General features: G+C 38.4%; 1 protein-coding gene across 1 annotated transcript in view; it reads right to left on the bottom strand.

The window, feature by feature from the left end:
• The window catches only part of PALMD (palmdelphin), a 51,489-nt gene extending 43,572 nt beyond the window's left edge, over positions 1-7,917 (bottom strand). Inside the window, exon 1 of the mRNA XM_081322294.1 lies at positions 7,683-7,917. Within this exon, the coding sequence (XP_081178420.1) occupies positions 7,683-7,727 (45 nt within the window). The 5' untranslated portion in view covers positions 7,728-7,917. The remainder of the gene's footprint in view (positions 1-7,682) is intronic.
• Between the last annotated feature and the right edge of the window lie 8,509 nt (positions 7,918-16,426).

The following is a 16,426-nucleotide window of genomic DNA, read 5'->3' on the forward strand; positions in this document are numbered from 1 at the left end:
TGAATTTACCAACTTTGCTAAGACCGAACTAGCCTATTGTTATCCATGGACTGGTTATTCTCTGGCACAAATTACTGTAATGCTAATTATATGGAGATGTTTTTGAAGGAAACCGTAGTGAAGCAGACTTCTGTTGGGTGTGTCTCACAGGGAGTGCATCAGCTTCATTGGCTTATAGGTTACACTGAAAGGACTAGTTCTCATTTATAAATAATTCCTTGATGCCTTGACTCCTGCTTATCTAATGAAACATTTCTGCAATATGTGTCAATCTCCACTCAGGTGGGGAAAATCAAGGAAGCAAGAACTATCTATGATTTCAGCGAGGTATCTTTGAGGTAAATCTGAGGTAAATACAAAATCCTGGAAACCGTAAGAGAAATTTCCACATTCAGTTATAGGGAGTTAATTAAAATGGAGTCTCTGTAAGCTAAGTTGTCTCTTCTTTTCCTTTTCTGTGTCCTTATAGTATTTTATGTTACGAACCAGGAGCTCTATTCATCTACCTGTTTTCTATACATTGACAAAACAGCTGGAGGGAGGACTTTCTTAGCGGTGGCACTGACATTATGGATTTTCTTAAATGCTGGCTGTTTGTAACAGAAATGTGAAACCATACTTTCATAATCTAGTCTTCCCTTTCTGACTGGCACGTGATCATTAATGTTTGTTGGCTCTTTCAATGATATTTTTTTTACTTTTATTATTTACCTATCTGGTCGTAAGTTATATTTTACTAACTGGTTATTTTTATTGTTTAATGTTGTATTGAAACGTGCTGTAAGTTGGCTTGCCAGGAGCATATTGGGTAGAAAAATGTGTGATTAAATAATAAAATAAGAAATAATTAAATCTAAAAGAGAGTTCCAAATCTTTAGCATTATATTACTGAGGTATCACGAACGTTTTACTGAAAATAGGTAAGAACTGGGGAAATACAGTATATATATTGTATTTTATTCATTGTGCAGAAAAAAAATATTCTTGCTGGAACTGTGCTTTGGAGGAGAAACATTCTGGTTGAGAAAAGAATAACTTTGTCTTAAACTGAAGTAAAGGAGTAGGCATTTCATAGCATTTCGTGATTTCCAAAGAACCTTGGGAAGAGTATACTACTGACTTAGTGCAGGGATCTTCAAACTTGGCAGCTTTAAGACTTGTGGACTTCAACTCCTAGGACCATACTCTTCCCAAGTTTCTTCAACTCCTAGGACTTCCTGGGAGTTGAAGTCCACAAGTCTTAAAGCTGTCAAGTTTGGAGACCCCTGACTTAGTGGCATCTGCTTTCATTCCAATGAATTGCCTCTCCCAGGAATTCTCTGCATAGAGAAAGTTACTATATGTCCATGGAAAGATTCTGCTTTCGAAAACTTCAGAATTCCCTGACAAGATAGCCTTTCAATTATTTTCTTGTTGATAGATATTAAATACCTTAGTTAGCATAAATGAAAGATTTCCTGGTAAAATGGCTGTTAATGGTTTGGTTCTGTAATTTATGTACTTTTTCTCCATATATTTTTTGCCACATGCAGAATACGCCAAGCATGCATTTACTCTGATTTCAGGGAAAAAGAATCTCCCCTGATCTAAAAATGTTTCCCTGTTCTTTACAAATATATTGGCGTCACGCTTAAAAGCTTATGCTGCCTAAAGCAGAGGACAAAATGATTCTCCCCTTGCCATTTAATATATTGAGGTCAAGAAGATTGGCAGTTGATTTTTTTAAATTGTTTTTGTTGTTGTTAGCTGCGAAGTCGTGTCCGACCCATCATGACCCTATGGACAACGTTCCTCCAGGCCTTCCTGTCCTCTACCATCTTCTGGAGTACATTTAAGCTCACGCCTACTGCTTCAGTGACTCCATCCAGCCACCTCATTCTCTGTCGTCCCCTTCTTCTATTGCCCTCAATCTTTCCCAGCATTAGACTCTTCTCCAGTGAGTCCTTCCTTCTCATTAGGTGGCCAAAGTATTTGAGTTTTAGCTTCAGGATCTGGCCTTCTAAAGAGCAGTCAGGATTGATCTCCTCTAGGACTGTCCGGTTTGATCGCCTTGCAGTCCAAGGGACTCACAGGAGTCTTCTCCAGCACCATAGTTCAAAGGCCTCAATTCTTTGGTGCTCAGCCTTTTTTATGGTCCAGCTTTCACTGCCATATTTTGCAACTGGGAAGACCATAGCCTTGACTATACGAACTTTTGTTGACAGGGTGATGTCTCTGCTTTTTAGTGTGCTGTCTAGATTTGTCATGGCTTTCCTCCCGAGGAGCAAGCGTCTTTTAATTTCTTGGCTAGAGTCCCCATCTGCAGTGATCTTGGAGCCCAGGAAAATAAAATCTGTCACTACCTCCATTTCTTCCCCATCTATTTGCCAGGAATTGAGAGGGCCGGATGCCATGATCTTGGTTTTCTTAATGTTGAGTTTCAACCCACGTTTTGCACTCTCCTTCTTCACCCGCAACAAGAGGCTCTTTAGTTCTTCTTCACTTTCTGCCATTAGAGTGGTGTCATCTGCATATCTTAGTTTGTTGATATTTCTTCCAGCAATCTTAATTCCAATTTTTGATTCATCTAGCCCTGCCTTTCTCATGATGTTCTCTGCATATAAGTTAAATAGGCAGGGCGACAGTATACAGCCTTGCCGGACTCCTTTCCCAATTTTGAACCAATCAGTGGTTCCGTGTCCAGTTCTCACTGTTGCTTCTTGGCCTGCATATAGGTTTCTCAAGAGACAAATAAGATGGTCCATCTCTTTAAGAACTTGCCACAGTTTGTTATGATCCACACAATCAAAGGCTTTAGCATAGCCAATGAATCAGAAGTAGATGTTTTTCTAGAACTCTCTAGCTTTCTCCATGATCCAGTGTATGTTGGCAATTTGATCTCTAGTTACTCTGCCTCTTCAAAATCCTGCCTGTACTTCTGGTAGTTCTTGATCCACATACTGCTGGAGTCTAGTTTGTAGGTTTTTAAGCATAACTTTACTAGCGTGAGAAATGAGTGCAATGGTGCGATAGTTTGAACATTCTTTGGCACTGCCTTTCTTTGGAATTGGAATGTAAACTGATCTTTTCCAATCCTGTGGCCACTGTTGAGTTTTCCAAATTTGCTGGCAAATTGAGTGTAGCACTTTTACTGCATCGTCTTTTAAGATTTTGAATAGCTCAGCTGGAATACTGTCACCTCCACTAGCTTTGTTGTTGCTCAGCTTTTCTAAGGCCCACTTCACTTCACATTCTAGGATGTCTGGCTCGAGGTCAGTGACCACCTCATTGTGATTATCAGGGACTTTAAGCTCATTCTTGTATAGTTCTTCTGTGTAATTTTGCCACCTCTTCTTAATCTCTTCTGCCTCTGTTAGGTCCCTGCCATTTTGATCCTTTATCATGCCCATTTTTGCATTAAACGTTCCCTTCATCTCTCCAATTTTCTTGAAAAGATCTCTGGTCCTCCCTATTCTATTGTTTTCTTCTATTTCGTTGCACTGTTCATTTAAGAAGGCATTCTTATCTCTTCTAGCTATTCTCTGGAATTCTGCATTCACTTGGGCGTATCTTTCTTTTTCTCCATTGCCTTTCGCTTCCCTCCTTTCCTCAGCTATTTGCAAAGCTTCCTCAGACAGCCATTTTGCTTTCTTGCATTTCTTTTTCTTTGGGATGGTTTTGGTTGCTACCTGTTGTACAATGTTGCAAACCTCTGTCCATAGTTCTTCAGGCACTCTGTCTATCAGATCTAATTCCTTAAATCTATTTGTCACCTCTACTGTATATTCAACAGGGATATGATTTAATTCATACCTGAGTGGCCTAGTGCTTTTCCCTACTTTCTTCAGTTTAAGCCTAAAGTTTGCAATGAGAAGCTCATGGTCTGAGCCACAGTCAGCTCCTGGTCTTGTTTTTACTGACTGTATAGAGCAGGGGTAGGCAACCTCAGCTCTTTTATAACTCATGGACTTCAACTGAAAGCTATGCTGGCTCAGGAATTCTGGGAGTTGAAGTCCATGAGTCATAAAAGAGCCAAGGTTGCCTACCCCTGGTATAGAGCTTCTCCATCTTTGGCTGCAGAGCATATAGTCAATCTGATTTCTGTGTTGACCGTCTGGTGATGTCCATGTGTAGAGCCGTCTCTTGGGTTGTTGGAAAAGAGTGCTTGCTATGACCATCGTATTCTCTTGACAAAATTCTATCAGCCTGTGCCCTGCTTCATTTTGTATTCCAAGGCCAAACTTGCCTGTTATTCCAGTTATCTTTTGGCTTCCTACTTTAGCATTCCAATCCCCCATGATGATAAGGACATCGTTTTTTGGTGTTAGTTCTATAAGGTGCTGTAGGGCTTCATAGAACCGGTCAATTTCATCCTCTTCAGCACCAGTGGTTGGGGCATAGACTTGGACTACTGTGATATTGAATGGTTTGCCTTGGATTCGAACTGAGATCATTCTGTCATTTTGAGGATTGTATCCCAGTATTGCTTTTCCTACTCTTTTATTGACTATGAAGGCTACTCCATTTCTTCTGAGGGATTCTTGCCCGCAGTAGTATACCTGATGGTCATCTGAATTAAATTCACCCATTCCTGTCGATTTTAGTTCGCTGATACCTAAGATGTTGATGTTCAGTCTTGTCATCTCTTGTTTGACCACGTCCAGCTTTCCTTGATTCATGGATCTTACGTTCCAGGTTCCTATGGAGAAAAAATCTTTACAGCATCGGACTTTCCTTTCACCACCAGACACATCCACAGCTGAGCGTCCTTTCGGCTTTGGCCCAGTCGCTTCATTCTTTCTGGCGCTACTAGTACTAGCCCTCTGCTCTTCCCCAGTAGCATATTGGACACCTTCCGACCTGAGGGGCTCATCTTCCAGTGTCATATCGTTTTGCCTTTTGGTACTGTCCATAGGGTTTTCATGGCAAAGATACTGGAGTGGTTTGCCATTTCCTTCTCCAGTGGATCACGTTTTGTCAGAACTCTCTGCTATGACTTGGGTAGCCCTGCACGGCATAGCTCATAGCTTCATTGAATTACGCAAGCCCCTTTGCCACGACAAGGCAGTAATCCATGAAGGGGTAAATTGCTTTAAACAACCCTAAAGTTGTTTATAGGGTACAGTGGTGTCCAGGCAGTGCAGGGAAAAAAAACCCTCAAGATGGTGATTATGGCAGCATGAGCCACCTCTAAGAGAGAAGGGTGGCATATGAAATAAATACCCCATTTGTATAATGTGTGCCAAGATTGGCACATTTAGACCAGTGCATTAATCATGCTGTTGCAGTTGGCGTCTTGATTTTTGTTTATGGCCTCTTTGTGGATACTGCTGAAAGGATAGCATCCTTCATCACACCTGAGGCAGTGGTTGGTTAGAGGGCATACATAAGTGAGTCCTGCAAGACAGAAAAATGCAGAAAGGCAACCCCTGTTCAACTGGTTGTCTCTCTTTATCTTGTGGTAGGATCTGGCCAGAGGGAAAATTCATTAAGTTGATGGAATAGCTTTAATTACAAAGGACTAGAAGGTGGGTGAGTTCTATTCCTAAATTAATGATAAATCTCTTGAGGAATGTTTCTTGTTGGTAGGGATAGCAGAGTAGAATGGGAGCCTGTGTGCAACTGTTTTTAAAGTTTGTTTACTATACACACCTCTGCTAAGCAGTTTCAGACAGTACAGTTAATCCAAATTTCAAGAACATCTTGCTGCCAGTCTTTAAATTACATACTTTGCTTTCTTCCTGATGATGCCATATAAACAGCCTGAAAAAAAAATCCAATGCCTAACTGAATGGGTTATTGGAATGAATTTGTACTTTATAAGTGAACTCCCCAATTACCTGACTTTTCTGAGCAGAACATTTCTGTGAACTGTAGTGAAAGCCTGTTTTAACAGACTAACTGGAAGAAGCAGGTATTGGCTATTCGGGAATGTCCATTAAATGTAAAAGCATGTTATTATGCTTGAGCAAGGGACATAAATTACATAATTCAACTGATGTTACTTTATGCAAATATTATATTTTACTTCATATGCATAAGTGATATAAATTAAGCCGTTGGGGCAATGATATCATTATAAAAATGGCAAACTGCAAAATAAATTTGCTTTGCTAGGTGCAGAGTCTCTTGTATCTAGTAAGTCCCCTAAATTGAGATTTCATTTATATTTGCAAACAGGGAACTCTGAACCTTCCTTTAATGGTTTTGAATGAGATTGGCTTATTTTCGCTTTTGGTTATTAAATGATACGCATTTTACTGATTTTCAGGGTGACCGGAAGAATTTCTTTGTATGCGTTGGATATTTGTTTTTAGAAAAACCGTTCGAGAACATTCTGCCTTTTCCTTTGAAAACTTTGCCCAACAGTGGACTTCCTATATGTCATAATATAAAATAAACACACCTTCACCCAATTTCATTTCTTTTGGCAACTTTCTGAACTGAATATGGATGGTGGTATACAAATTAGAATGTCTACAATTATGTAATTCCTTTAGGTGCAAAATGTATTTTACGGTAAAGCTGACTTTTTATACTATTTTATTATCATGGATATGGAAAAAAAACTTTTGACCCACTATTTACAAAGAGGCTATGGCAGGCTTGCAAAAAAGTTTGTAAAACTTACTAGCCTGCATATTTCGTAACAATTTGCCTGACTGTTCATTTTAGCATTTTTAAAGCATGGTAGTTAGGAAGGAGATGGGAAAAACTCAGGCATCTTCTCTTTCCCTTTCTTTTTAAGCTTTGTTATTTGGAACATTTTTTTATCCATTTATTCAGTTGTCTATATTGAGATAGGTAGGTGGCTAGATAGGTGATAGTTTTATCTGTTGATCAGTGAGCGGTCTTTTATTCATAGATGGAGAAAGAATGGTTGATCTAAGATGGGTTAGCAATTAACAAATATATGCACAAGGTAAATACTCTGAAAAGTTAGCTTATTTTTCCTGAAGGATATTGTTCTCCATTTGAAAATTGTTCCTTTAGATCTAACCAATGATGTCTTTACGGAGCAGGCAAAGCCCGTAGACCCAACTTGTCAAAGCATAGGAGTGTGAAGGTCATTTTAGGTCAACAGACACTCAGAAGACAATACATTTTGATATTACATTCTCTTCACCTTTGTATCTTCTTCTGATTAACACAACACCTTTGAGAACATTTTCCACCTGCATAACACATATGACTGACTTTTAAGGAACAAAATCTCCTGACTGTAGTACGAATTGACCTGAATTTCACCTACGCTGCTCTTTAAACAACCCCCAACCCCAATTACTTTGGTATTTTCCAGAATTATCAACAAGTATTCCTTCAGCTAGGCAGAAGACTGGTTATTTACGTTCAAGCTACGGACCTGTTGAATTCCTTCTCTTTTCCAGTTTTCTGTCCTGGTGTCCTTCAAATGCAAAGTTTCTTCAAAGAGTCACTCAGACCTAATGAGAGCATTGCAGAAGCCTGACGTAAAACATAGCGTGACTCCAGCGTCTGTTGCAATCGGTGCTCTGGAGCTGTCAGCTTAGATGCCCACTGTGAAGGGACTTGGGCTAATTATGCCGCTCTTCAAACTGGTGGGCTACACAGTCACATCAAATAAGAATAGAAACAAAGGGCTTCTGAGAGTAGAAGACTACCTTATAAGCCACCGTGAGAATGAGAAAGTATACTTTCCTCACATATGTATGTTCTTTACTTACTGTGATAGCCTGAAATCTTTCCTTGAGCAGTTCCTCTTCTTCCATTCTGGAAGTGAAACAAACGCACAGGTTGTGAAAGCTACAAGGGAATACCAGACTCCGGTGTGTAAGAAGGTTTCCAGTTAGATGCTTTGAGAGAAAACAGAGAGCTAATTCCACCAAGGACGGAAGGAGCCTGACTTAGTTGGAGTGTCTCCGAAGGGAGAGTAAATCTGCTCACAATAGACACATGCAACAGAGTGTGCTAAAGAGGCAGACGTCCATCAGTTGACTGACAAGTTCGAATGGCAGTACATAAGCCTTTTCCTTCTGCAGCAGCTGCCAATTCTTTGTTGTAATAATACACACACTTTGCATGCCAGAGATTAACTCTGAAGTGCCCAAATATTTTCTTTTCTTCCTATTCCTCCAGCCAGAACACCAATCGTATTTGGCTGTGGAATTCCTTTTCAGTTTTGGTTTTAATGGGCAAAACAGGAAACCTTGGGCCTTTTTAACCCTTGCTTATCTTTTCATGCTGCTTGAGAGGTCAGAAAAAAGAAGGGCAAGTATTTTTGTAGCAGACTGCAAGGATTTAAAGCTTTATCTTAATGATGCCTGGCAGCGTCTCTACAAGGTGGAACTATTCTCATGTGGTCAAAATGAAGACTTCAGACTGAGAAAAAAAGAAATAGGCTAAAAATTAATGAGAAATTTGGACTTGAGTAGAACTCTTGTTTAATTCCATCTATAATGTCTCAGGACACACTCAGAGGTAATTCTTGACTTACAACAGTTCACTTAGTGACTGTCTGAAGTTACAACAGCACTGAAAAAAGTTGACTTATGACCATTTTTCACACTTATGACCATTGCAGCATCCCCATGAACACGTGATTTATATTCGGATGTTTGACAACTGACTCACATTTATGATGGTTGCAGTGTTCCGGTGTCATGTGATCACCTTCTGATAAGCAAAGTCAATGGGGAAAGCCAGATTCACTTAACAACCGTGTTATTAATTTAACAATTGCAGTGATTCACTTCACAACAGTGGCAAGAAAAGTCGTAAAATGGGGCAAAACTCGCTTAACAAATTTCTCACTTAGCAACATTAAATTTGGGGCTAAATTATGGTCGTATGTTGAGGACTACCTGTATGCCCAGAGAGATTTATTTCTTCTGTCCTCAAAGGAGGAGGAAGGGTTGTCTAAATTTAATTAAATTTATATACCACCACAAATGCTCAGTCTAACTATCTCATTGGCAGTTCCTGTGAGAATGAAAAAGAACAGCAAAAAAGAAAAAGAAAAAAAAAGTGCCATCTTCCTTGCCAGGAAGCCAAGTGTAAATGTCCAAGAAGAATACAAAAGAATGAAAGTGATTTGCTCAAACTGTATACCAATTTTGAGTGGTTTGGAAGGGCCATTTGACAAATGATTTCTTTGAAAGTTGCTTTGCAGGCTGGTGACAGTTGGAAGAATGGTGCTCTTAGCCTCCCTCCCCCCCTCCAGCTAATGATTCTCAGTCAAAGAGGAATCCCCAACAGGGAGAAGAGGTGGGCTAATTTTGCACGTGAGCAACTGGAAGAGCAGGTTAAGCTGAAATCAAAGTCCAGAGCAGCAGCAGCAGCAACGGTATGGCCACAGGGCAGATACCTGTACATAGTCAAGGTCAGACAAGTTTATAGGTTGTAGGAACCTGCATTGATAGGTTGCGTCAATCTAACAAGACTAAGGCAGGGCAGTACTTGGTGAAAGGCGGCAAGAACTGTGCTAATTGCTCTTTCTACTATTTAAATGGCGCAAGGAGCCCTATCGGAATCTCCAGGCACGGCTGGTGGTTCTTGGGGTGGATTTTTGTGAGCCTATAAACAGAACCGCCGCAGCTGTTGCCACCACGGCCATCTTCTTCTGTTAAGAAAAGCCGCTTCCCATTTGGGTGCTGTTCATAAGTGGCAGCCAAATACTGCTTTATGCCCCTCTCTCCCTCAACCTGGCCAGCTTTCAATGGTGATCATTTCCTAGAATTCCAGTTTTGTGGTGCTGCAAGTTCAAGTTTTGAAAGCTGGTGCACTTGTCTGACTTCTGAGACCTATAGGCCAGCCCCGCCCAGTACTTAGCATTCCCAGTCAGCACACCATAAAAGCATTGCTTCTGTAATGACCTTCGCAGCATATAGGAAGAGTAAGCAACCAAGAGAGTGATATCGATGACTTAAGGAGATTTTCAGTTTCTGTAAATTACTGGGTAACTTTGCTTTTAAAACTTTGTTTTAAAAAGTGAACAAAAGTTAGAAAGTATTGTTGATGCAATGTATTGTGACCTGGAACCTTATATAATTCAGAAGATATGAATTAGAGTCCCCCCCCCTCCAAAGTTAGAATTGGATGTTTAATCTCTTAAAACAAGAATGAACTTTACAGCAAAGTCTTAAGTGGCTTTAAACTGTTGTGCGAAAGGCAGCAATTTCTTTCCTTTTCTTGTTAAAAGGGCAAGCATTCTAAAAATACACACAATGCTTGCAAAGCAGGGGTTTGTTTTCTGAACCTTTTATTACAAATCCCTGACAAAAGTGGAATGTGAATTATTTAAGATGTTATACGATACCAGGCACAGTTTCATAGCTTCAGTATTAGGTAAAGTTACCTTATGAATTGCTCAAGTAGGCATGGGTGTGGGAACTGGTCCGTATCTTCTTTTTTCTTCTATAAAATATACAGTGAATGTAGCATGTGGATCTTATATTTGAATATTTTGAATATAAGGAGAAATGAAGAGGGAAACATTTTCTCATCACTTGTGTCTACATGACTGGAAAAAGTTTTCTCTGTTGTCAACTGTAGTTCTTAGGCAAAGCTTCCAACTCGTATTTTAATGGGTTCTCCTGAAAAAGTTGTATTTTGGAAATCTGGATGACCTAAATGAGTGTTACATTGTGGCTATAACCTTATGCAGCAAATATGCCATTTCATCCTTGAGCATTTCTTTCCCAGATTTCTGAGTAGATCAACTTAATGTCATACGATCTTTTTAATTAGTTCAGTGCTTTGGGTGTTCAGCTTCAAAAGTTAGTTCCTTCTAGCACTGCTGTCTTTCACAGTTGTGCTTAATTTGGTTCTTATGCTAGGATAGTTTTAATCCGTTATAGACGTCACTTTGTTTATTTGAGTTATTTCCTACTTTACTGCTCTGCCGAGCATTCCAGGCAGGTAACAAAATTAAAGGAAAAACGTATATAAAGAGACTTATATAATATATGTAAAGAAAATATATAAAATAAAGGACTTGTTTAAAATAACTGTAAAATAAATGTGAAAGCCATCTAATAAATAGAATGTCAGGGAAAGAGATAGGCCTTTATAGATTGTCTAAATGCTGTTACAGTGAGACAAAATATATCCATTCAGGAAGTGCATTCCATTACTCTGCAGAAAACCCTTTCTTACGTATATAAAAAAGTTGGCTTCTAACAGGGGAAGCATCTGCAAGAAAATATCTTCAGGCAATACTGGAAAGCATTCCCATAGATTATGCAGATGTGTGTGAATATTTAATTTTATTTTTGTGACTCATCCTTTAGGAAAAAGTGCATTACTTATTATTTTAGATGCAACATAAATAAAAAAGACACATAGAGTAGAATGAGAAAAAGAAAAAAACCCAACTGACTTGTATATACTTATCAAAACTAATCTTACTGTACATATGTTTACAACATATTAATAACTAAGGAAGCTCATTTAACATTAAAAAAAGAAAAGTTTGCAATGAATAAAGAAAAAAAATGTACTATATCCATATCAAAATCTCTAATTGTCCAGTTGGGATGCACAGTATGTAATAAAACAGGGAGAGAAATTTTTCAGGCTATTGGTGGGTTAGTAGTATCCTTCCAAACTTATAATTATCATTTCTAATATAAAAATACGCAATTCCATTTTTTATTATCCTGTTGACTGCCAAATTATTGATATACACTCTAATGCAAAAGACCATGACTATCTACAAAAAAAATTTTTTTAGATAGATTTAAAATTTGTCAGGCCTTTGAACTATGGTGCTGGAGAAGACTCCTGTGAGTCCCTTGGACTGCAAGGCGATCAAACCAGACAGTCCTAGAGATCAACCCTGACTGCTCTTTAGAAGGCCAGATCCTGAAGGTGAAACTCAAATACTTTGGCCACCTAATGAGAAGGAAGGACTCACTGGAGAAGAGCCTAATGCTGGGAAAGGTTGAGGGCAAGAGAAGAAGGGGACGACAGAGAATGAGGTGGCTGGATGGAGTCACTGAAGCAGTAGGCGTGAGCTTAAATGGACTCCAGAAGATGGTAGAGGACAGGAAGGTCTGGAGGAACATTGTCCATGGGGTCGCGATGGGTCGGACACGACTTCGCAGCTAACAACAACAGCAACAACAAAATTTGTCAAACTTAATTTCAAAATGAAATCAATTTACAACTTGCAGCTTTTTGTTTTTCTCTAAATAAGGTTTGACTGAAATTCTCAACCAACAGAATGTTATTTCTTTGAAATGATTTTTTTCTCCAAAGAAAGATATGCAATGACCTAAGTTAAAGTTTTTTTGTTATCTTGCAAAGAACTTTTCAATAGGCCACATTTGTCTGCTCTGTAACTTGATGCCTAAACGTTTGGCTTATTGAAGAGTGTGCCCAACTGAACAGCTGACATTTTATCTTTCAAATGTTTTTTTCAAAGCATTTGGACCTAACTGTTTTGTTTTCCTTCAACTTTCTCTGAATACGTCTAAGATAAATGTTCAATTTTTGCAACAATCACCCACGAAAGAATGTGGACTGACCTGTTAAAGTTTAGTAAGATTATTTGTTTGTGTCAATTTTCCTTTATGAGACTCCATTATTGATTATATAGCAAATCAGTGTTGGCTCACCTACTTGATTCCCCTTTCTATTCTTCGCTTTATCTCTGATAATTGTAAACATTTAGTTCATAGTTTAGTTTTAAACATTTAGTAAGATTGTTACCATCTTTTCTTTACCATTTGTCTACTTCTTGTAGATTGTTTGGCACAGAAATGACACCATGTTTGAGGCTTTTATTAAATATCACTGTGTTAAGGTTTTTTTATGAGATCTTATTCTCTCTTTTGAAACTTTTAGCAAACTGCTCTCAACATTGGCTGAATAAAATTCAATCTTTGATGGCCCATTCACAAAATTGCGTAAGAACTAACCTTAGAATATAACATAAGATGTAGAATGGTCATCAGCAATCTACTGATTGGAAGACCATTTACAAAAAGATAATAATAATAAAAAATCCACATCCAACAGATTGGGGTAGACATTTGATGTTGAGGGCCACAGTAGGCAAATACATAATTCAAAATGGATGAAGCTATATCCAATATATGGCTAGGCTAGGATTTTCCATTTTGCCCATTTTGGTTTGAATTTCCCCCCCTTGTGGTTGTTTTTTGTTGTTATTTGTAATTGTGTCAGGCATACCCACATAGCTTTCCACAAGATTGCCAGTAGAAGACTATCACTTTGCCAAATGGCTTCAATTCTAACAATTCCTTAAATATTTGGTCCATTTAAATTTGTTGCTATGTAGGTAGTCCTTGAGTTACAATGGGTTGCTTAGCATCTGTTTGAAATTACAGTGGACCTCCCCATTTATGACCCAGTTGTGAATGGCCAGCCCTCCCTTGCAATCCCATGATCGTATGTTGAATGCTCATCAACTGGCCAGCATTTATGGCTGTTTGCACAGTTTCACTAACACATGGCTGCATTTTACGTTTTTTGCCCCAAACTGGCATTTATTGCAAAACCAGCCCGTATATGAACAATAGGTTCACTTTACAATTGCGGTGTTTACTTAACAACCATCTTATTCAGTTTATAACCACAGGTTTTGTTTCATGACTGCCATGTTTGCTTAACAAACATTGGAAAAAGGCTCATAAAATTGAATTGGTCACATGGGCAGCCTGTCTGATGATTGTCATGACTTATGACTGTAGTGGACAGGCTCCATTACAGTTGTAAGTTGAGGATTACCTGTATTTTTCCTTCAATCAATACACTCCTTCCCACCCATTAGATTAGTCTTAGTGAGAACTGGATTTATGAGGTAAAAGGAAAAATAGAGCAGGTGTCGTTCTGCAGTTTTAAGCTTGCTTTGTCTGTGATTGTTCCAGAACCAAAACAGCATATCCTGACAGCTCTAAAGCTATAAAAAAGCCATAATTGATAGATTCCTCACAGAAGGAATGATAAATCTGGCAATTACAATTAAAGTACATTCCTTTGTGGTTACTTTTTTTAGATAACTGATGCCGCTAAAAGTAAACAATCTGCTCATAAATTTTAACCCACCTTTGCAGCAACTGGTTTTAGGCAAACTTTGATTCTGGATGTGATGGATGCAGATGTAGCAACACAAGGACTGGAGACATTGCAACTGGCCTAATGGAAATTTGATTTTGGAGAAGCATAAATAGCTTTACAATCCATGGAATGAAATATATACAGCAAAGGGGAGGACTGTATATATTTCATTCCATGGATTGTAAAGGTATCTATGTAGCAATTTGCTTTGTCAGTGCTTTACCACAGAAGATATTGAAATAACTATATTAAGAACTGACTGGGGATTGTGAAGATTAAGTGATTATACTTTGCATTTAAAAATATAATATGAGCCTTGCAGGATGAAATCAACAACTGGAAACAAATATAGATACACTCTTATTCTCAGGATTTTGTTCCAAAAGGTAATCTTCAATAACTCTACAGATGAGGAACTGCATCAGCTGCTGTTGCTTTACCCGTAGCTTTTGACATATTCTAAAATGGTGCTTCACCGAATTGCAATAGCTGTAGAACACACCCTGATCTGGATTAAAATTGGAGGCATATTTCATTATGTTATATTCTCTGGATTAATACAAAGTGAGAGAAGGCAAGAGAAGGCAAGAGTTCCCTGCCTTGTTTCTGTTTGGAAGGCACAAAGAAAACTGAAAACGGTGACTCATAAAAAATAATAATAATAAAATCTAACAGCCTCCTCAGAAGGCGTTTCATTTTATTACATTTTCTCTGTATTTTCAGCAAGAAGTGATGGTCAGGCAATCCTCATGCAATGGCATTCCCGCAAAGGGTTGGAGGTTAGATTTTTATATAAGACACCACTAAACAAATATATCATTTTACAGATGCCTCACATTTCTGAAATTATTTTTCTGAAATATATCATTGTTCAATGGTCAGGAGGATACACAGCTCTCGAATGTCATTGCTGTCATTCTTATGTTCTCAGAAAGAATAACATTACTTGGCCACACCACTGAGGCTTGTCAGTGGAGTTTAGCATTATGCATTGTGTTTAACCAGTGGTGGGATTCAAATATGTGAACAACCGGTTCTCTGTGTGGATGCCACTTCCGGAAGTCCATTCTGGGCCTGAGCAACAAAAAATTAGCTACCAGTTCTGCTGAAGTGGTGCGAACCAGCTGAATCCCACCACTGTGTTTAACTTCATTCCATGTAACCTAATGTATAAATATGTAAAAGCCTTTCACTTAATCTGATGTATAAATCTATTTCAGATTAATACCTTTCTGGATATTATGTTTCCCAGAGTGGCCTTGTTTTCTAAAATTGCATTCTCTCTCTTTTTAAAATATCCACCTGCTTTCAATAGCTTTGCCATAGATCTCCTTGGCAGATCTATCATTGCCCACACAAGTTGTTAAAGTAGTTACAGTTTGAATTTAGCAACAGGAAAGTGGGTTCACAAAAGCAATTTAATGGCTAGGTTCTTTGCTAAAAATAACACTGAAAGCCACTAGGGTAAAATTCTTGTTTTCATTTGCTCAAAGGAGGTCATTCTGGTGATAATATTCTAGTAAAAAGGGAGATCATTTGCCATGTTCCAGATGGTTTGGTGTAGAAATTCCTCAAGTCACATAAGTATGCTTGGTAGTAAGGGCTAATGGGAGTTGTACTTAAGATTTTGGGAGTATGTGGTATATGTAACTGTTACTCCTGATCCATTGGTTAACCATGGTTTCAGACTAGGAGAAGAGAGACCTGGATTCAAAATCTTATTTAGTAACTTTGTACCTGTTACCATTTCTAATTTACTGCTGAGTAATTTACTGTCGAAATGATTAACTGCTAACTGGGATAAAAGTGAGGGAGAGAGCGTGTTTCAGTGCCTCAAATACCTTGGAAAGTAATTAACAAAACAAAGCAAACCATATAGGAGAGGGTCATATCTATTCTATGCAGAATGGAAGTCTAAATTAGGCTTAATTCAAAGCATTGTGGGAGGTAAATTGGTAAAAATAAATAGAAGGGAAGGGAAAACTGGAGAAAAATCACAAAATACAAAGACCTGAACAATAGAAGTAGAACAACTGTGGCAAAAGAAAGCAAACATAGTACCAATATTAATAAGTGCCTTTGGTGGAATCCCAAATACTAGAGTATCACTTACAACTGATAAAATCACCACCAGTCAATTGCAAAGGCAGTTTTACCTTGAACAGTTTACAGACTATGACAATACCTTTATTATTAAACTACATCTGCCTTTCCCATGTCCTTGATAAATGGATAAAATGCCAAATCTAATCTAAACACATGGCTGACTGTACAAACAATAACAATAGCTTACATAGTGCAACAATATCCCTTGGGAAGGACTCAACAAGTGGACAAAAATGCCAAATCTAGTCTAACCATCTGGTTGATTGTGTGACCAACCATA

Source organism: Vipera berus (genome assembly GCF_964194415.1).
Source record: "Vipera berus genome assembly, chromosome: 3".
In the NCBI taxonomy this organism is placed as follows: Eukaryota; Metazoa; Chordata; class Lepidosauria; order Squamata; family Viperidae; genus Vipera; species Vipera berus.